At 41.3% G+C, this 20,761-nt stretch overlaps 6 protein-coding genes and 1 long non-coding RNA gene across 10 annotated transcripts; 5 read left to right on the top strand and 2 right to left on the bottom strand.

The window, feature by feature from the left end:
- Positions 1-584: 584 nt before the first annotated feature.
- On the bottom strand, positions 585-5,563 carry maff (v-maf avian musculoaponeurotic fibrosarcoma oncogene homolog F). The gene is made up of 3 exons (XM_049759199.2): positions 5,351-5,563; positions 3,175-3,271; positions 585-2,965 (listed from the first exon to the last, which is right to left on the bottom strand). Exons 2-3 carry the CDS (start codon positions 3,205-3,207, stop codon positions 2,522-2,524), a joined length of 477 nt encoding a protein of 158 aa, XP_049615156.1. The 5' UTR covers positions 3,208-3,271; positions 5,351-5,563; the 3' UTR covers positions 585-2,521.
- An 838-nt stretch (positions 5,564-6,401) lies between these two features.
- tomm22 (translocase of outer mitochondrial membrane 22 homolog (yeast)) lies at positions 6,402-8,177 on the top strand. The gene is made up of 4 exons (XM_049759202.2): positions 6,402-6,703; positions 7,107-7,225; positions 7,332-7,449; positions 7,520-8,177. The coding sequence occupies exons 1-4, from the start codon at positions 6,614-6,616 to the stop codon at positions 7,592-7,594; spliced, it is 402 nt and encodes a 133-aa protein (XP_049615159.1). The 5' UTR covers positions 6,402-6,613; the 3' UTR covers positions 7,595-8,177.
- A 461-nt stretch (positions 8,178-8,638) lies between these two features.
- dmc1 (DNA meiotic recombinase 1) lies at positions 8,639-11,076 on the top strand. 3 transcript variants are annotated; one of them, XM_049759193.2, is made up of 14 exons: positions 8,641-8,694; positions 8,946-9,010; positions 9,171-9,215; positions 9,316-9,462; positions 9,552-9,634; positions 9,727-9,779; positions 9,856-9,897; positions 9,965-10,037; positions 10,109-10,200; positions 10,281-10,354; positions 10,418-10,532; positions 10,620-10,680; positions 10,752-10,868; positions 10,940-11,076. In XM_049759193.2, the coding sequence occupies exons 2-14, from the start codon at positions 8,954-8,956 to the stop codon at positions 11,007-11,009; spliced, it is 1,029 nt and encodes a 342-aa protein (XP_049615150.1). In that variant the 5' UTR covers positions 8,641-8,694; positions 8,946-8,953; the 3' UTR covers positions 11,010-11,076. The 3 variants fall into 3 exon arrangements, with proteins under 3 accessions (XP_049615152.1, XP_049615150.1, XP_049615151.1); XM_049759195.2 differs by lacking the exon at positions 9,316-9,462 and having other exon boundaries at positions 8,639-8,694; XM_049759194.1 differs by having other exon boundaries at positions 8,677-9,010; positions 10,418-10,466.
- LOC125991356 (uncharacterized) lies at positions 10,002-10,796 on the bottom strand. Its single transcript, XR_007489258.1, has 2 exons — positions 10,649-10,796; positions 10,002-10,564 (listed from the first exon to the last, which is right to left on the bottom strand). It is a non-coding gene; the product is annotated as an uncharacterized lncRNA (long non-coding RNA).
- A 347-nt stretch (positions 11,077-11,423) lies between the features above and the next one.
- gspt1 (G1 to S phase transition 1) lies at positions 11,424-15,786 on the top strand. Of its 2 annotated transcripts, XM_049759186.2 has the most exons (14): positions 11,424-11,822; positions 12,022-12,066; positions 12,427-12,696; positions 12,780-12,813; positions 12,951-13,028; positions 13,168-13,348; positions 13,430-13,584; positions 13,672-13,812; positions 13,901-13,994; positions 14,127-14,207; positions 14,284-14,457; positions 14,644-14,733; positions 14,886-15,054; positions 15,140-15,786. In XM_049759186.2, the coding sequence occupies exons 1-14, from the start codon at positions 11,627-11,629 to the stop codon at positions 15,190-15,192; spliced, it is 1,761 nt and encodes a 586-aa protein (XP_049615143.1). In that variant the 5' UTR covers positions 11,424-11,626; the 3' UTR covers positions 15,193-15,786. The 2 variants fall into 2 exon arrangements, with proteins under 2 accessions (XP_049615143.1, XP_049615144.1); XM_049759187.2 differs by lacking the exon at positions 12,022-12,066.
- A 358-nt stretch (positions 15,787-16,144) lies between these two features.
- Positions 16,145-18,269, top strand: rsl1d1 (ribosomal L1 domain containing 1). Its single transcript, XM_049759196.1, has 9 exons — positions 16,145-16,286; positions 16,495-16,634; positions 16,837-16,975; positions 17,045-17,193; positions 17,272-17,373; positions 17,473-17,566; positions 17,668-17,778; positions 17,847-17,984; positions 18,076-18,269. The coding sequence occupies exons 1-9, from the start codon at positions 16,251-16,253 to the stop codon at positions 18,175-18,177; spliced, it is 1,011 nt and encodes a 336-aa protein (XP_049615153.1). The 5' UTR covers positions 16,145-16,250; the 3' UTR covers positions 18,178-18,269.
- An 875-nt stretch (positions 18,270-19,144) lies between these two features.
- LOC125991351 (transmembrane protein 238-like) lies at positions 19,145-20,299 on the top strand. The gene has a single exon (XM_049759198.1). It carries the CDS (start codon positions 19,568-19,570, stop codon positions 20,057-20,059), a length of 492 nt encoding a protein of 163 aa, XP_049615155.1. The 5' UTR covers positions 19,145-19,567; the 3' UTR covers positions 20,060-20,299.
- The last annotated feature ends 462 nt before the right edge of the window (positions 20,300-20,761 follow it).

Raw genomic sequence — 20,761 nt, 5'->3', positions numbered from 1 at the left:
CCGCATGTGTACACTAGAGGAAGCCCTATGACATAGCTCGAATGCGCATTCTTAAGTATCGATTCATCGAAGCACCTGTTGAGACATTCCTCAAGCGTTTTATCATCAGGAAATGCAAACCAGCAGACCTTCACACACACAGGAATCATGTGATATTTTTTCTTCTCTGCTTACCTGTCATCGTTACGAGAAGCCATGCTGACCTATTTTTAAATGCTGACTGGGTAAATAAGTTTGAGCACTTTTTGACATGGATACTCAAGAAGATACAAGAAGCAAGCTACCAAGATTTAATCTATTGGTTTTCTTTCACGTTTTTAAGGTCAAGTTTCAGAAGCAGCAATCAATACGTAATGGTTCCAGAAATAACCAAAATTTAAAAATAGAAAAAAATTTGTCCGAATGGCCTATTTCCCATTCATGGCTTGATATATATTTTTATTGAAGAACAATCCAGAATATATTTTCATATTTAACTGGCTTTAACTAACCTCAATCTAACCCAAAGCTTATCTGATACATTCAACACATCCTGCACGTAAAACCTCTTCCTTTCCCACTGAGTCAGCGACCACAGAAGCACACCATTTTATGTACAATATGTACAACATTTATTATAATATATATAAAATAGATGATGTACTTGAATTTTCACAATAGAAAAAGTACAATAAATACAAAGACCATTTTTGTTTTGCAAGTATCACAAAACATCCAGCACAATTTGACAAGAGGTGAGACATTGGAAATATAGATAAATGCTTTTTTTCTTTAAGCCACACATATTCATATAGCTAAATAGAAGCTTTGTATATCTGAATTATTTTTCAACACAAGTGTAATTGTGTCATGACGTTTTCAACTAACATTATGGTTTTTCAAGTGAATACGCTTCACACCTTCGTTTCCTTGTCTTTTCTTTACCACTTACTTTTTCCGTCATTCATCCATTTCTCAACCTCTTCCCTCATCTTCTCTTCCTCTATCTTTCTTCTCAGCTTTTCTCTACACGAATAACATAAAAGAAAAAAAAAATCCCTCCAAGAATCCACTATGGCAAGCCAGTACAAATATGGCAAAAAAAAACACACGTGCACGAATCATCATCACACAGCAATATGGCCGTCGGCTTTGAGCATATTTCTACGTAGCTAATAATGAAACATTTTTGTGAAGTAGGAATCGTTGTCACACAATACAATTAGACATGAAAATACACCCGACCTCCCCCCCTCCCTCAACTATGGAAGTACTGAACCCATACATAACATCACAGCACTCAGTTAGCTTGTCCTTGTCAAAATATCTACTTTTAAATACAAATAAAATATAGAATATATCTCTGATAAATGTCACTCAACATTTGCGTCTTGACGGCACGTACAAACATTACAAATAAGAAACACGTAAAGAGGAATGTGCGCGTTTTTCAGCTAAATGTCCAACGCGTGACGTTGGGGAGTCGAGCGGACTTGTCCCGGAATCGTTACTGCACAGTAGGAACTGTAGGACAGGTAAGGTGTGTGCTATTTGAGCCGAGACAAAAAAAAGTGTGATGGACGGTCAGCAGGTTTGGTTTGATACCTCCCACAAGTACTGAAGGCACTGTGTTGGTGTACAAACCCTGAACATCAGTCATCCTCTAGTTCCCAGGAGTTCCGAATATCACCCCCGCAATAATTCGAATCTGCTTTGAATACAGATCACGGCCTTCCACGACCCTGTTGTGCCATTGAAGGGTAGTGATAACCCCCCCCAAAAAAATACGGTAACAGAATAACCTGGAATGCAGAAGTTTGTAGAACCTGCGCGGGAAGCTCAACGGTAAAGTTTTCTTTTTTTTGCTTGCGTTTCCAAAAAGCAGAAGCAGAGGAAGCTTCGCTTTTCCGGCCGCATCAAACAAAACAGTAAGCAAGGCTGGATTGCCAATGTACAGTATGGTGGAAAAGTCTTGTTTCAACAGCTACATTCTGAGGATTTTCAAAGTTGGAATTTGGGGATTTTTTTTCTTAGGGAACTTAAATTCAATGACATTATATTTTAGCTGCTGATTGACTTGAAGACATGCAGACCTTACAGTGCTAAAATGGCAAAAAAGTAATTGACACTACCCGTGTTTTACTCTATTGTAATTGCCTATCTATAATTCAAAATAGCAGCAAAGGACTAGTTGTGTCTAAATTAAGATCCTCAATTCATTTCAGCAGCAAAATGCCAACAAAGACAGCAAATAGGTGAGTTTTTACATGAATAACGAGTAAATGAGGACGAATGGGGATCTGAAAAGAGTTTTCCACAGTACTGTACAATCCAACCACGCAAAATATAAATGAACATTGGCCATTATTAAATAGCGAGCACTTTGACGGAGAAGTGGCTCGTCTGGTCCTGGATGACGTCATACATGAATGACTCGTGTGTGGGCGTAGCACTGATGTTTAGTATTATCCTACCGATATAGTTCTCCTGTTCCAATATGTGTATACGTGTGTGCCACACCCCCTCAGTCAGTTTACAGAGCCTAGGAAGACTCGTGGCCCCTCTGAGGCGGAGCTTGCGCTGGACTCTTGACGATGGTGATGACGGAAGCAGTGTTAAGGCGCGGCGCGGTGGCCAGCAGGTTGCCCCCTCCAGCCTCGAGGCCTCTAGCAAACCTCTGTAGAGCAGCCAGGCGAGCGCCCAGGCCTTCCAGCTCTTTCCTCATGCCGGCGTTCTCGGCCCCCAGTCGGTCCACCTCCCTCTGGAGCTCCATTTTCTGCTGTTCAAGGGCTTCGCGCTGGGACACTCGCTTGACCCGGCAGCTGGCGGCGTAGCCTCGGTTCTTCAAGGTGCGTCGGCGCTGCTTCAGTTTCTGGATCTCCTCGCGGGACATGCCGCGCAGGTGCAGGTTGAGCTCCCGCACCGACAGCGACATGAGCTCGCTGTCGGACAGGAAGGGAACGTTCTCGCCGCATTCCTGCTTCACCTGAATGAATAACGGAAGAGGATTAGATGATCAATAACTTGTCTGATAGAAAAAAGTGCTCTGCGGCACCTATAGGCAATTACAAGCGGTAAAAGTAGTAAAAACATTTTTGTATGGTCACTGTATTGCAAATTTTCAGAACATTACAAAATATTTTAAGAGTCAAATGTTTTTTTTCTTTCATTCATATCTATGCTTGTGCATGTTACCTTCAGGGCTTTGCTGTTTCTCTCCGTCGTCATGATGCCACCACTCTCCTCGGTTTCCCCCCCGCCCTGTGCACCAGTCAGCACAGATTCAGACACTCTGAGAAGAGACAAAGAGGATTGCAATTTTATTTTTTAAAGGTAAGTGGTCACATGCGAGTCAGGACATCACGCCATTTTAGTTCATTTTTAGCCTGACATTTGCATCCGCTCACAAGACCGCCTGTCATGCAAGGCAGAGAAAAGGAGAAGCCGCACATTTCTCCCTCTCTACACACACGCTCTCGTCTAATCCCGCGGTTTAATATCAGAGGAAGTTTTTTTTTTGTGTGTGTGTGAAAGTGACAGACGTCTTTGTTTGTTGGCTGGTGTGCTAAGGGGAAGTTACCAAGACTTTTTGGCCTTGCTCTTGCTCAAACCAGGTGTCCTAAGCAACACTTCCTCCTGTCAACCGCACACAGTTTTTGTTTGGTGCTTACTACAGCAGAAAATGGCAATTAAACTTTAACTTAAATAAAATAAGCCAAACTAAGTACGGACATTTGCGTAACATGACTCTCATGCTTACATTAGCAGAAGTGTTTGTTTAACCGTGCAGTGTCTTTGGGCAGCTCTATTTAGAAACGTTATCGTCATATCTAACATTAAGTCCATGGAGGCGGTGTGTGTGACTTCCTACATTCCTCTTAAGGTCACTTGTTAGCATGAGTTGGGGTGGGTGGCATGCTGTGTATGTCAGGTCACTGTCACGATGACTTTAACGAGAGGTTTTATGCTAGGCTAGAAAAAGCCTGCAAGCTCATCTTGGCGGCATGGCAACAATACTTTCTTTCATCATGTGAAAAAGTTGATTTTTTGGCTCTCATGTTTAGCTGAGAAGGAAGTGTGCTGCGTGTGAAAGAATTGTCAGCGCACACTTCCTGATTGATATTGACCTTCTGTTTTTTAGCGTAAGATAGCTATTTGATCCCCTTGATAGCGCTAAGTGAAGATTTGGATCAGATAAATATGTTGTTGAATTGTTATATAAGGACACACTTTCTGCTGACATACTTTGTTTACAACGCGGCAGAAAAACATAACATTTGATGAGGTACGTCAACCACATTTGTTCTCCAAGGGGTGAAAAGTCCTGGGACTGGTCAAAAGGCTTTAAGCATCTGAAATTTAGAAGACATCTACAGTCATAATTCACGAAACAATTGTTTAAGGGTTATTACACTTTCCCTTTCTTTTTACTATAAATACCCCTGAGCTCATCTGGTGTTTAACTGAAGTACATGTTAGGTGTTCTGTGCCATTTAAAACCACATTCCAGGAAGCAAAATCTAATTAGGGATAGAAATAAATCAATTACGATTAAGTCAATTTTCTTCCTTAGTGAACTAACTCAAAAGCACGTGTTGATTTACAACATGAGGAACAACTACTGTTTATAATATGAAAATTACAACACTCTGTAATTTTGACTACAGTTAGTGGAATTTCCCGAAAAGCGTGGGGCGTGAAGTGCCCGCAACCGCTCTGGCGTCCCAATTGTCGGTGAAGGCTGTAAACCGTCGTTCGTAAAGTCATGATGATTCAGCAATACACCAATCGCACCGCTAAAAGCCAAACCGGCTACCGCCAGTCAAAAATCCAGGCAAAACTAGCCCGTTGCTATATTTGTCCCAAGACTCCAGGATATCCGCGTAAATGCTCGGCTAAAAATACCTAAGGTCTGCTGGATTTTGCGTGGAAGCTTACCGAACCCGAGAGCAACAAGTGAACGCAACGTCGCCACGCAACAGCAACAATCTTGTAAAAAAGCCAAAAATGCCTATTGTGGATCATGGCAAACGACTAAATAATAGTTTTGATTGTCACAAAATGTCAGATAAAACGGCCAGATTAGGTAAAATAAACGCTGTAGTAAACAGCCGTAGCGGCTGCATTCGACATCCATTTTAGCATGACTGTAAAAATGTGCTGCTATTACATATGTTTAAACGAGTAGTTACACCCAAGACAAAAATGTGTTATTCAAACAGCGCGATGTATTAACAATATTACTATGGTTATTAACGTGGAATACACATCAGCCACACCGTTTTGAAAATGCTAGTAATTCGAGCTGTTAGCATCTTTAGCATCAACGGTGTCGGCTACGAGAGATTAAAGTAAACAGCTGCCCACTCACTTGTCCTTGGGTTATTAGGCAAATTCCAAATGGCTACGGTTCTTCCGATGTGGCGTCGTTCTTCCTATCGATTCGCAAATACCTCTTCGGTAGCTTGGTAGCTTCCGATCTGTGACAATTTCACCGCTGGCTCGAAGCGACAAAATGTCAGTCCGCCTTTTCCCGGAATGACTTCGCTGCTCTCTGAGGTGGGATTCTTTCATTCATAAAAAAAAAAAAAAAAAAAAAAAAAAAAAAACAAGCGACAATGACGTCAGGGGCAAAGAATGAAGGCGGAGTCACACCCGCCCCCGCCGCGTACTCCGAGAGGATGTAAACAAGGAATCCCTGAGTCCCTCAAAAACAACAGGCATAAAATACTGGTGATTTATGTAAAAAGTCAAACATGCTTTCAACATTGTACACGTTTGTGAGTTTAAGTAAATGTTGAGTGACTTTGTAAAGTTAATATATTACAGCTTATCATTTTAGTCAGGTCACGTGTTGTGCTGCTTTAACGCAGGGTTGTGCAAACGTTTGTGATTTTTCAAACAGACGGATAGGCTAAGAGGTCATTAGTAGATATGGTTATACAAGAAAAACAAGTTCTAATGTAATTAAATTGTATTATTTGTAAATATTTCTAACCAACCAATTTAAATAAAAATTCCACAACTGCTAACTACACACGTGGAGAAAACTGTCAGTATCCCGTTTATGAAATAATAAAATAAAATAAATGTTTATGAAAATAATTTCTCGGTGTATGTGTGTTACAGGTTCATAAGCACGGACCTGTTGGACAATGGAGCGACCACCCCCCCTGCTGGTCAAAAAGCATCTTTAGTTATAGCAATAACGATATTGCTCAATTGTTTCAAGCATTTTGAAATAATTGAACTCAACATTTATGGTTTGGTGTTTGGATATTTTGTTCCTGACTGAAGGAAACAAAAGAGACGTGTGTATTTTATTCAAGACGTCAGTGTTTGCAGTAAGACACCAGACGCTAGACGACGCTGTGCAATTTATGCGAAGTATCAAATGACCTTTGCCACCTGACGTCACCCGACACGGAAGTGCACACGCGCATGCGTTCTGCTGGTGACCTCAGACTTGCATAGATGCACGCTTCTTAGCATTAGCAGGTTTTCTTTTGAGCAACTTGGCAGTTGTTAAAACTACGGCAATTTACCAATCGACGTTATATCGTCTGTCGAGCTGAGTTGTCCTGCCCGCTGCTTGACCGACGAGACGTTCTCCTAGCGGGACTGAAGAGGAGCCATGCCCGGAATCGAAGAGCTTTCCCCGGCTGCGGGCCCGGTGGCTACCCGGCCCCCCGAGGACGAAATTGACGACGACGACGATGATGATGTTAGTTCTCAATTTAAATCTATTTAATTTATCTACTAAACATAAAGTTTCATTCATTTGTTTGATTGTTCTTGCTAGAACTGTTGTAAAGATGATCAGCTCCCTGCTTGAAGAATATCAGATTAAGTTACCATTTCCAACATGTATTTAGTCATTATATACATAATATTTCTACGTTACTAAAATACCACGTAGCACTACCCGGGGAAAAAAACACAAAAGTGGATATCTAATCTTTAATGGCACATTTATGCTCTTGCCAATTACTGAAGTATTACGAATTAACGACTAAGTGTATTAGGCATTATTATTTATAAATATTATATTAAATACTTATTTACTGCTTGAAAATAAGATTTAGGTGAGCTAAAATGTGCTGGTGTTTTTTTCCCTCTTCTGTTAGATTGATGAGACCTTGCTGGAGAGGTTATGGGGTCTGACAGAGATGTTTCCAGACACAGTTCGTACAGCTGCTGAGTTCTCAGCACAGTGTTCGGTCTCACTGGCGAAAAAGTTTTACAGGTACACTTGCTTCCATGTGTTTAGTTAAGCCAAGCGACAACTGACCCATTTTTTGCATTGTTGTTCAATTTCCACCCTTCTGATGGTTTCCATTTACTTATTCAAGTTTTTCTCGCTCGGCCCTCTGGGTGGGAACGACTTCCTTCATGATCCTGGTGTTGCCTGTCGTGTTTGAGACAGAGCGGCTACAGCTGGAACAGCAGCAGCTACAGCAGCAGAGACAGGTGATTTGCTTATAACAACATAACATCTAAACATGACAAGAAATGGAATTATTTTCATATTTCCTCTCAGATCCTATTGGGGCCCAACACCGGTATGTCTGGTGGGATGCCAGGCTTGATGCCATCAGCCCCGGGAAAGATTTGAGGAATGTGTGTTGCCCAATTAAAACCTGGAGTCTTCTTCCACAAACATGGTGGAATCTGGTGGCTGCAAGGGGAGACAGAGAGACTGTGAAGAAATGCAAAGAACTGCTGTAACGACAAACAAAAGGAGGCCTAAGCTTCACACCAGTCATGCAACTTTTAGGTCACTCCACCACTCTTGCCTCGTCTGATCCAGTGGTAAGGTGACGTGTTTGAAGGCATCTGTCTCACTGTCTCCCCTTAATCACAGAGACTGGTTTTCAGGATTATTGGTTTCCATTTTTTTTTTTTTTTAATCGATATAATTGTATGAATAAATATATCATCCTGGCCATTTGAGGGGAAAGCAGGAAAAGGAGGTTTCACTGAATGAAAAGAAAAAATAACACAGGAAAAGGTTACAGGTAGTTTGTGTTCTAAAATGTTGAACATTTTCTGAAACATTTCTGCACCTGTAGGATATGTTTAAGTTTAAACACTGGTGTGTGTGACATTATTGACATTCACTTGTCACAAAAATGCCATAATTACATTCAATATTTGTTTGTAGGAAATAAACATGTCTGAAGCATCTGTGAGCTAAATGAGGCTTTTCTGTGTGTTGCCTTTCTGTCCCTGTTCAGCATTGCATTGTACTTTGAAAATTATTAAAAGGTCCTTATATAGGAAAAAAGAATGTTTAGTCCTTTGAAACTACTAATGATTTACTTCAATGTGTTGTTAAAAATTTCAGCTTTAATGCTCGATAGCTTGACTAAGCAGACTTGTGTAGCTGAGAGCACGACAATGCAAAAAATGGCTACAGGTATTTATTTACAATTAGAAGCAACAAATTAAAAATGATTGGTCAAGAATGCAAGTGGTAGCTAAAGTTTACTGAAAAAAGATACCAAACCATAATTATAATCGAAATTGGTGCTGTCCAAAACTGTATACAGTCGTGTATTTAACAATATGAAAAACTACCACCTATTCCCTAATTGAAACTACCAATCGCCACCTGCACTTGAACTCACCATTTATTGTGTCTGGTGGCGAAACTAGTTATTGGAATGCGAAAATCCCATTTCACTTGAATATATCATCACTTCCCTCCGCGAGGTGTGCTTATGTAAACTTTCGATATTTAGTAATTTCTAACAAATCCTACGATAATAGGATGAAAAAAGTCATAAATATTGATAACATCAATAATATTTTAGTATTTACTCATTGGACTTAGTTTGTTGTTAAACTTTGAAATACTGTGTAGAGTCTTTTGCTAATTTCATAATATTATCTCGGCTAAAGCTAATTGTGCTACAGTAGCTAAAGACATTTCTGACCATTTCTACTTGGTTTTGACAACATAGTATTCACAATGAAATTCTCCGACGACCAAAATGTTGAGGACGGTGTTTCATTTCAGGATGAGGAGGTAAAATGCATTTTTACTTTTCGAACCTTTACAAGCGGTTCTGAAAATGGATGGATGTGTGAAGCTAAGCAGAACCGTTGTCTCCCTATGTATGAATTCAAATGTTAAAATTGAAATTTAATTAATTTCTCATAAAAAAACGTTGTCTTCCCTCAAGCAGGATTCCATTTTCCAAGACATTGACCTTCTACAACAACATGGGATAGTAAGTAAATATAATAGTAACAACAATTCTAATTTCCTCACCAAACCAAAGTTTAGATATGAAACAATGCCCTCAAATCTGTTCCCATTTGTCACCACAGAATATGGCAGATATCCAAAAACTCAAAACCGTGGGCATCTGCACCGTCAAGGGAATTCAAATGATGACACGCAAGGCTTTGTGCAACATTAAGGGATTGTCTGAAGCAAAAGTGGAAAAAATTAAGGAAGCTGCTGGGAAAATGCTTGTAAAAATCACTAAGCTAATGTTTTGCAAACTGTTGGCATGATTTAGATCGAGCAGTTATCAATTTTGAGATCATTCTTGTCCTTGTAGAATCATGGTTTCCAGACTGCCTTTGAGTACAGTGTCAAGAGGAAGATCGTTTTCCACATCACAACCGGGAGTCAGGAGTTTGAGTTAAGACATGACTTTGTATTATATTTAGTCATCATTTTACTAAGAAAATATGTTTATAAATGGGTCACAAACTTGCTTTTTTATCTACTAGTAAGTTGTTGGGTGGAGGAATGGAGAGTATGGCTATCACAGAAGCCTTTGGAGGTGGGGTATTATTTTTTAGGCTCATGTTTATAATTTTGTCCATTTTTTTAATATCTACTTTATTAAAATCTTGCAGAGTTTCGTACAGGAAAAACACAGCTTTCTCATACACTTTGCGGTGCGTAAAACAACAACAAAACGCAAATGCTATATCAATAAATAATACTGTGTTGTTTTTGTCCTAGTCACCGCTCAGCTGCCAGGAGAAAATGGCTACTCGGGTGGGAAAGTCATCTTTATTGACACAGAGCACACTTTGTATCCTTGCTGGAATGAACAAAAATTTCTTTTTCTTTTTCTGTTTCTATTGCCCTTAATGTCTTTTGCAGTCGCCCAGATAGACTGAGAGACATTGCCGATAGGTTTAATTTGGACCACAATGAAGTCCTTGACAACGTTCTATATGCTCGGGCGTATACCAGTAAGAATATGCATCACAGATGCTTTACATGAGGCATAGGTGTTTCATCTCATCCCATTCACTTCCGGTTGTTCCTTCAGGTGAGCATCAGATGAAGCTATTGGACTTTGTGGCAGCTAAATTTCATGAGGAAGCAGGAATCTTCAAGCTTTTGGTAATGAAAACTTTGATCAATAGTTGATTGTTTTTATATCCTAATAACACGTGTCTTCATTAGATTATTGACTCCATCATGGCCCTGTTCAGAGTTGACTTCTCGGGTCGAGGTGAGTTGGCAGAGAGGCAGCAGAAACTGGCCCTTATGCTCTCCAGGCTGCAGAAAATCTCTGAAGGTCTGAACCAACACAGTGTAGCTTCCAGAAAACTACACAATATAAAATAATGCATATTATGAAGGTATTTTCTATTTTCCTCCTTAGAGTACAATGTTGCTGTGTTTGTGACCAACCAAATGACTGCTGATCCTGGCGCAGGGATGACGTAAGGAAAGACACATTGTCATTTCGTGAAACTTTGACGAAGCAGATTTGCCCATATTCCCCCCTATTTAGATTCCAAGCTGATCCGAAGAAGCCGATCGGCGGCCACATCCTGGCCCACGCGTCCACCACAAGGTTGAGCTTGAGGAAGGGACGTGCTGAGATGAGAATTGTCAAAATATTTGACAGGTATGCATTGTTTTATAATCAGTTCTTATTCCATATGAATCATTTTCAATTTTCTTGAATTGTTTTTGCAGCCCAAATATGCCTGAGAAAGAGGCATCTTTTGCCATCACAGCTGGAGGTATCACTGATGCTAAAGAGTAAACGAGACAAACAATACATTATTAGCACATTTAGCTGTTTTCTTTTAGTCACATTATAGTTTTTTACTACTCTATTTATTCAATTTTCATGAATTCCAAGGAGTTTAATGTTTTTGCTTTGCAAAATGATATATTTATTAGCACACTTAGCTTTTCAACGCTAGTGATATATTTATTAGCACAGTTAGCTGTTCAACTCTAGTCATTTAAACGTATTTTTTAGGAATATTTAAAAATTCTGACTTGTTCTAATGTATTTATTCCATTTGTATTGTTAGTAGTTTGTTAAAGGTTTGAGAAAATAAATTAGAGATGATGTTCAATGTGATCTCATATGACTTGACCTACGCCGAGTCCCGTCGTAAGCCGAGGTTCACAGCCAGCAGGGGATCGGTGGTCACCTCTAGCGGTGGTCCACACGAATTACAAGGACTAAACGCTACTCCGGTCAGCTGCGCGCTTCATATGCTTGTCAAAGCAGCATAGCAATGGGAAGTTCACCAACAGCGCTGTCAAGTGTTTAAATTTACTCGCAACGAACCGACTTTTTAGCAGAACAACAAACATTGATCAGGTCTACCGGCTCAGGTTAGCTTCTCAGCTCTAGTAAAAGGAGCGATGGACCCGAGAGAAACGGCACCGGATTCGTGGGAGCTGGAAGAAGACGCCGAGGCCCCTGCCGCCTCGGCGGCTCTCCCGTGCGCCTTCGCCGCACTCAACGTCAACGCCAAGCCGTTTGTTCCCAACCTCAACGCCCCGGTGTTCGTGCCGAGCTTCCTTCAAAGCACGCCCGCGGGAATTCCTCCATCCGACGGTAAGGTTACGTGAAAGCATTTAGGAACTTAGCCCAACTTGCTAACTATCTTGCTAATGTAGCTAAAGTTAGCCTTTCAGTCGCACGCTTGCAACACGTCGACTTCGTGTCGTCACCGTTCATGACAGTTAACGTGGCCAACATAATGTGATGACGACAAATGATGATTGAAAACGGTTTTATTTTTCTCTCCTTTAAGACACGCCTGATCAAGTTGGCAGCATGGAGGTGGCACAGACAGTCGGTATGCATCCACAATGAATGAACTCTAAACACGGAATGTGCTTGTCGTCAGGTTACAAAAACGCATGACGTTTACACGGGCGGTGTGTAGTCAAGCACCAGGGTGCGCTGCTTCCTCCCAGCAATGTTGGAAACATCAAAGTATTCCGGAATGCCATGGGGCTCTGTTCAAGTTTCACATAGTGATCCTTATTTGGATTGCTCGCATTGGTGAACCACAAGCACTGCCTTGTGTGAATGTTATGATGCAACGATAGTGTTCTACATCTGAAATAGACTTCCCATTGCACACCCGAGGATTTTGTTTTATTTCAAATCAAATCAAAAAGTTCTAACAAATGTGGGTTTGGTTTGTTCGCAGCTCCGGTGGAGAACGGCGGCTCAGAAGCAGACATGGCAGCCGACGAAGAGACATGGGAGCAGAACGATGAGCCGGGAGGAGGCGGGGGAGGCGGCGGACAGGAGCGTCCGGGGGCGACGGGCGACTGTCAGCCCTATGGTGACAGCCAGGAGGATGAGGAGATGATCATGGAGGAGGAAGAGGAAGAGATGCCTGTGCCGAAAGTGGCACCTTCCACGCCGGACGCCCCCAAGAAAGAACATGTGAATGTTGTCTTTATCGGTCATGTGGGTGCGTAACGTTAGCTTGCTGTTAGTTGGATTCAATTTGGCAGTTTAATATTATAACTATAACTTTTTTTATTTGGCTGTTAGATGCTGGAAAATCAACTATTGGTGGACAGATCATGTGAGTAAACATTGTGAAGTCGTCGACTTGCACATTGTGCAGAAAATCTGCAGTTGATGCACATGGGATGCATTCTGTCTGAGGGACGTAAAACTACCTACATCATTTTTATTGCATTTTGTGCTTGTTCTTCTCAGGTATTTAACTGGAATGGTGGAAAAACGAACTTTGGAAAAATATGAAAGGGAAGCGAAAGAAAAAAACAGAGAGACATGGTGAGGGTGCATTCGTTCCTACACCAGGCCATAATCATGTTTAGTTGGTAATTTGATTGATTAAAAAAAAGCAAAAAAATTATCAAATAGATTACCATCATGAATATGTGTCTTCATTGACTATTCATGGTGGCTGCAGGTACTTGTCGTGGGCTCTGGACACAAATCAGGAGGAACGAGACAAAGGCAAGACGGTGGAGGTGGGCAGGGCATATTTTGAGACAGAGAAAAAACATTTCACCATCCTGGATGCTCCTGGACACAAAAGCTTTGTCCCCAACATGATCGGAGGGGCGTCGCAAGCCGATCTGGCTGTCCTGGTGAGATACACTGAAATGTTAATTGAAGTTATATTTGCATGATGCAAATGTGGACTTTGCTTTCTCCCTGGGCTGTGTTAGGTGATCTCGGCAAGAAAGGGCGAGTTTGAGACAGGCTTTGAAAAAGGTGGACAGACCCGGGAGCACGCCATGCTGGCTAAAACGGCAGGTGTCAAGCATCTCATTGTCCTGGTCAACAAGATGGACGACCCCACTGTCAACTGGAGCCTAGACAGGTAAACACAGCGTGGCTGTGATTGATGCAGAAGGTGGGCTAGCGGTTAGCCTGCCTGGCTCTTGAGATGATTCCTATCTGCTGGCAGGTATGAAGAGTGCAAGGAAAAGCTGGTGCCATTTTTAAAGAAGGTTGGCTTCAACCCCAAAAAGGACATCTACTTTATGCCTTGCTCCGGACTCACAGGTGCCAACCTCAAGGAACCCGTCCCCGAATGTCCCTGGTACACGTAAGTGGAACTGTTTGCATGATAGCTACAGACATTTGACTCACTGAAATTTATTTTAAAGACCACTTTGATGTTTGCTCTCCACCAGGGGTTTGCCATTTATCCCCCATTTGGATAATTTGCCAAACTTCACCAGATCCATCAACGGCCCGGTCAGACTTCCCATTGTAGATAAGTACAAGGTGAGCAGATGAAGAATTTCCTTTTTCTTTTGATATTTTAATATAAAATAATATTGATAATGACTTACTGTAGGAAATTAACAATCAGCACAAAGGAACAGCAAGAAACTAAGAGTATGGTGTTTGTTTTAGGACATGGGTACTGTGATTCTTGGGAAGCTGGAGTCTGGAACCATCTGCAAAGCCCAGCAGTTGGTCATGATGCCAAACAGAGTGAGATGTATTCACGTTCTTGTCAAGTTGTCAGGAATATTATCTCCATTATGTCTAATTCTAACCCTATTTTCAGCACATAGTGGAAGTACTGAGCCTCCTCAGCGATGAGGTGGAGACTGACGACGCATGTCCCGGGGAGAACCTGAAGATGAGGCTCAAGGGCATCGAGGAAGAAGAGATCCTGCCCGGTTTCATCTTGTGCAGCCCCGATAACCTTTGCCACACCGGCCGCACCTTTGACGCTCAGGTGACTCATTTGATTACAATGACGAGGAGTCCTCGGTTTGCGACGGTCGCAACGTGCAACCTTTTGAGGTTACGAACAAACTAGTAATTAAAATTCTTGAATCTATCCCGAAGGAGTTGGTCCGGCAAACCTTTTGAAATTGTCAAGTCATTTGTATTGCAAGTTTTGAGTCCTCTTTCATTTCAGATTGTCATCATTGAGCACAAATCGATCATTTGTCCTGGTTACAATGCAGTCCTTCACCTCCATACTTGCATTGAAGAGGTGCAAATCTCAGTAAGTTGCCGCACAGGCTGCCTCAATGAAGCACGTGTTTTATATTCTGGCACTTTGTTTTTATCCAGCACTGTAAGATTTGTTCTATTGAGCTAACAGCAGAATATTGGTACTTTTTTAATATTTTGGTTTTACTTCCATCCCTATCACAGGCCTTAATTTGTATGGTGGACAAGAAGACTGGGGAGAAAAGTAAAACACGGCCACGCTTTGTTAAGCAGGACCAGGTTTGTATCGCCAGGTTCCGGGCGGCGGGAATCATCTGCATGGAGACTTTCAAGGACTTTCCTCAAATGGGGCGATTCACGCTCCGTGATGAAGGTAAGGACACTCCACTCGATGAGTTTGCCTTTTTTTAATTTTATTTTAAGTATTATTTATGAGACCTTTTTTTTCCTCCAACCAGGCAAAACCATCGCCATCGGAAAAGTGCTGAAGCTGGTGCCTGAAAAAGACTAAATGCAACAGTGGCCCAAGTTGTGTGATTGTTCTGCTTGCCACCAGAGGAGGAATGCTGCCAGGGCCAACCACAACAGCAACTTCTCTTCACACTAAACTATGCTAAAGAGAAGAATGTCCAACAAAGGAGCAAAGAGGGGAATTAATTGCGTCAAAAGAAAATAACAAGACTGGATCAGTTTTTATGATGAACATTTGAAAGTGAGAGACAGTGTCCAGTGCTCTCATATTGAGAGCTCTGCTATGCCACTAATGTAGCTACAGTACATAGCTGAAAGCGCTGTCGGCTGGCTTTTACTATCGGGATGGATGCAGTGTTAATGAGTCTGAGGAGGACAAAAAAAAAAATCATTTTGTTTCCTACAAAGAAAAACAACACCGATCAATTCAAATTTGAGGAATGAATTTCCATTTTTAAGAACGAGTGTATAAGTCCTTTGGATATTTTATTTGCTAGGTGTTGCCATGCCAACAGTTTGTTTAGTCTCTCACACTACTCTCATAAACCAAGGACGAACAAACGCTCACATAAACAAACATGCAACTGTTGCATAACTAAGCCACATAAAAAAATAAAATAATAATGACGCTTGAGTTGAAATGTGTTTTTTTTAAATATATTTTAAACTCCAAACTTTATCTTGTTAATAGTTACTGTACCTTTCACCAATGATCATTTTCTATTGTAATTTAATTATTTTTATACTTTTGTTTTTGAGTGATTTTGCCAGTTACAAAGGGTTTATTTCTCAAACTTTTCAACCTTCTTGGGCTGTACAGTACAATAATACCAGCATGTGAACCAAACGTTTGAAGATAAAACATTAAAAATAATTGAAAAGGAGAAAGTAAAGGACATATTTGCTAAAATTATGGTTAGCATAGTTAGTTTTATGATAATTCGCGTTACGTCTTTGTCGTTGGAATGTTGTCGTAAACCGAGGAACACCTGTCAATTTTTGTCGTACAAATAAAGTTTTCACCAGCATTTTGAACGTTTTCTGACGTCAAGTACTACGCAGTACGCATGCGCGTGTGTAGGCACACGTGAAAGCAACATGGGCGACAAAGTAGTTGAACTGGACCGGTCGCAGGTAAAACTTTTAAACTAATCGGTTTTTACCATTACTAGGTTGTTAAGGTAGATGCTGCGTTGACAAGTATGTATACAGATTTGTGATAATATTGGGCTTTCGTGTATCTGTTAGCTGCAAAGCTAACCAACGATTGAAATCTTGTCCAATACAGGCCTCGAATATGACTGGCTATGTTGTTATTTAACCCAGTGATTATTATCCATAGGTGAAAAAGGCCGTGCAAGCTCTACAGGCGTTCCTCAAAACCAAGCCATCCAAAAAAAAGCTATTCACGGATGACTTTCATAAAATCAGCGTACTCTTCACCTTATGGAAGATCCCCGGGGAGGCGCAGACCATTCGGATGTAAGTGGACCCATCACCGTGTTTTGTCCAGACAATGTGCAAAGATGCAAAAATGCTCTCTATCTGCACTGCATCATTATTTGGTGTACCTAATGTAATGTCCAGCGAGTGTAATTAACTTACCAAAATGCTAGCATTGCAAAATAAATCTTAATTTTATGTTATTTTTAGATTTAACAGTGCTCTTTTGTCCTCTCATCAGTCCATTACCTCATAGCACACGCACAGACTCAGAGAGTATCTGCCTCTTCACCAGAGATGAGCCTAAAATGACCACAGATCAAACCGTCAGGTTTTATAAGAAATTGTTGGAAGAAAGGGGAGTTAAAAATGTCTCAGAGGTAATCATTCACTTCTTAAAGTCCTTATGGATAAGTCTGGATTGACATTTAATGAGTATTCTTTATCAGATAATCCCCTACAAAATCCTGAAGACGGAGTACAAACCTTTCGAGGCTAAACTACGACTGCTGGGGAATTTCAACATGTTTTTCGCTGACAGCCGCATTCGCCGCCGTCTGCCGTCCCATCTTGGGAAGCACTTCTATGAGAAGAAAAGGTCAGCTTTAAAAAATTTTGAGGAATTATTTTCCCAATCTTCAAAAGTTTTAAGCTGACAATCTTTCCTTGTATCCAGGGAGCCACTTGGGGTGAACCTGCTGAGCAAACATCTGGCCAGAGACATCCAGAAAATGTTCATGGGCACCACTGTGAAGGTCAACAACAACGGACCCTGCAGGTTGGTTTAAAATGCTCACCCAATTTAACATCTATTAACCATGCATTTCATCAACATAAAGGAAAAATTGCACTACATTGTCTGTAATGTGTTTTTCAGCATGGCGCGTGTTGGCCACTCCGCCATGACCCCTGATGAGTTGACGGAGAACATCGAGGCGGCTGTCCAAACGATGGCGGAAAAAATACGCATGGTAAGGATAGCAACAATGACCACATTATAGTTTCACGAATCTTTATTTTATGTTGAGAGATTTCCACCACAGCACTCATTTTGTCTAAATGCCTGTTGTAGAAGGGACCAGTGCTGAAGATAATTCACTTAAAGAGTGAAAAATCCGTGGCCCTGCCCATCTACAATTCAAATCTGAGCCAGCTTTCGAAGCTAGACACTACCGAGGCAGAGGTGAGGATAGATTGAAGGTCAAATACTTCAGAACGTTGTGTAATAACTGCCTTGTTGTGTTTCATCAGTCTGCTGCTGAAGAGAATCTTGAGGACACAAAACAAACCCCTGTAAAGGAGGCAAAGAAAAGGAAGGTTAAGGAAGATGATGAAGAAATTCCCCAGCTGGTCCCTATCGAGGCAGAGAACAAAAAACCTAAACGGAAGGTCAGTGTTGCACACAACCACAACATTTCAATTGTCCAATAAGAATTCTCACATTGATTTTTTTTTTTCTTCTTATTTTGTCTTGTTACAGCAAAAGAAAATCAGACCTGCTGATAAAAAACATGCAAGCAAACAGCTCAAAATGAAAACTGGCAGGACTATGAAACCAAAAAGAAAACCTAAAATGAAATGATTTGTTTTTTTTAGACTGCGCAGTATATTTTAACATTGCCAATATGTTGAAGGTTTCACATCTCAGAATAAAACACTTTTGATCTTACTAAATGTGTGCTAAAAATCAATTGTGGCCCTTGACTGCTTGTTTTTGCCCATCTTGCACTAATGTCAACATTGCTCATAATGCTTTTTGACACCTTTTTACGTTCTCCCCCAAGTGCCTCAACCTCTTTCAAGCCAATGATGTCATTTGAGCTGTGTACACGTAGCAGCTGTTGTGTGTGGCGGGCGACTCCTCTATTGTCAGTGGGCTTCGTCTCAAGCTTGAGCAGTTCCTGCTTGTCATGGCTTTGCATCTTTTAACACCTTGCAGGTATTAATATTAAAAAAAAAAAAAAAAAAACGAAACATGATGATGATGGAGCGAGGTGACCAATCATCTGTCATAGAGTGGGTGTGTCTTGTTCATTCATCCATGATGAGCTGTTTTATGTGGGTGTGGTGCGGGGCCATCTGGAATTACAATGTGTCAACAGCTTTCTGGGCAACACATGACAGATGATATCGCTCTCTATCGGGAGGCAGCTGGATGATTCTGATAGTGACAGATTATGATTCAATTGGAAGCTTTTTTTATTTGTGTAGTGGACTCAATGGAAGGATATGATGAGATGGTGTTTTTTGATGACTCCGGTAGCTTGTGTCCGAATTTGGACTCGCCGGCTTCCTCGGATTGGGCTTACCTTCATAAGTCTATCATCTCCATTGTGATGGGGTCTCTGATGTCAGCTGCGGGAGTGGTTCTGTTCCTGTTGCAGTTCTGTAAGGTGGTCCAAGCGGGACCTGTTGCTTCTGGCTGTGTGTCCGTGGGACTGATGTTTGTAGTGGTGGGCTTGGTTTGGATGCCAATATTGAAACAGAAGCAGAGGCGTCGGTGTTACTACCAAGTGGCTTGACTATAATGGCATGTATTGATTAAAAAAAAAAAAAAAAAAACTCATCAGTTAGATTCAATCAATAGAAATGATTCATAATGTCTTCTCCAAGATCTTAAGCGGCACGGTGGATGAGTGCTTTGCACATCTGCCTCATAAAATTAACACAAGGATTGAACTCATTGCATTTCACGAAATGTATACACACCTTTGTTTTGACTTTCCTCTTTTGAGTATTGGCCCCACGCTTGCTCGGAAGTCAGACGAGTGAACCATGACGCTACTATGATGACTCAACATTTTTTTTTTTTTTCAAGTCAGCTGGCCAGTGCGACTTGTTGATAACTACATGTGCACACTGAACTTCGACCGTTGTTACTGCAGAATTTGTGAGAGCTACAACACGACTCGCAGCACACGTTGCTGCTCGGGGGATCCACATCTGGATTGATTCTGATCTTCTCAAGGATCATGTCGACGACCTCCGTGCAGATGGAAGCGGCGGTGGAGAGAAGATACACAGGAGTGGGCCGTTGTAAGTGCTCCTTCTGGTTCGCCGTGGCTCACGACATCCTCGGCGTGCTCATCATGATGGTGGGGGTCTTCGGGGGCCTGGCCATCCACGACCTTTTCATTTACGCCGGTGGCATCGTCATCTTCCTCAGCCTCATCTGGTGGGTCTTCTGGTACTCGGGCAACATCGACGTGCCGCCTGAGGAACTGGAGGACGACGTGGGGCTCATCAAACCGAGGAATAAAGGACTCAGCCGAGTGGTGAGGCGCGTGTCCAACCAGCTTTCCAGCGGGATTCGGAACTCTCTGAGAAAGAATGGCGGTTCGACCAGAGAATCCCCGGCGGGAAAGCGAGCGCCAATCACAGAAGGGTCATCACTTTTCACGATCTATGACAGCAACATGGCCTCATCATCAAAACAACTTGTGAGAGAGACACTGTCAATATGAACTAATCCTTGACATTGGCATCCAAACCTTTATTGAACCATTTCGAGTTATCTCTGTTATGTATCGAAAGAAGAAACAAAGCTTACAAATTTTGGATTTGCACCCTTGTCAAGCTGAACGAGGTTTCTTTTTATTTAGACCATTGTATGCTTCACTCTTATTTTGTCTTGATCTTGAATTTTCATTTGTATTTACTTTGATTTCTGATTGTACCAACTTGCAAACAAAGTCATGCACTCATCCGAAAACGTCTCGCCTGTTCAATATTTTAACCCAGCAGTGCAATTTATTGAAAGTCATTGGAAGAGTATTTTGTTGTTTTGCCATGTCTGTGACATAGAAAGATGAACAAAGATGCATTTGTAGATAATTTCCCTCATGGCACCATAGAAGACTGGTCGGGAATAACTTATTTACAGTTAAAAGCGTGTAATGATTATACAACCCGGTCCAGATAAGTTCACATGGTCTTATCTGGCTGATAAGATACGCATCTTGGACCCTTTAACAAAGTGCTCCAGAAGATAACAAGGCAAAGATCAGGCAGAGATATTATGAACCATTTTAAATGTAAAAAAAAATAAAATAAAGATAATGGGTTTTTATCAAGTTCAAGTATAATATATTTATGTAACTTTTTTGATGGTATTAAAATCTTTTGGGCACATAGACACAAACAGCCGTACACACATCAACATCTAA

This window comes from Syngnathus scovelli, chromosome 21 (assembly GCF_024217435.2).
Source record: "Syngnathus scovelli strain Florida chromosome 21, RoL_Ssco_1.2, whole genome shotgun sequence".
NCBI classification, from domain to species: Eukaryota; Metazoa; Chordata; class Actinopteri; order Syngnathiformes; family Syngnathidae; genus Syngnathus; species Syngnathus scovelli.
This window is presented reverse-complemented; position numbering and strand designations above follow the sequence as displayed.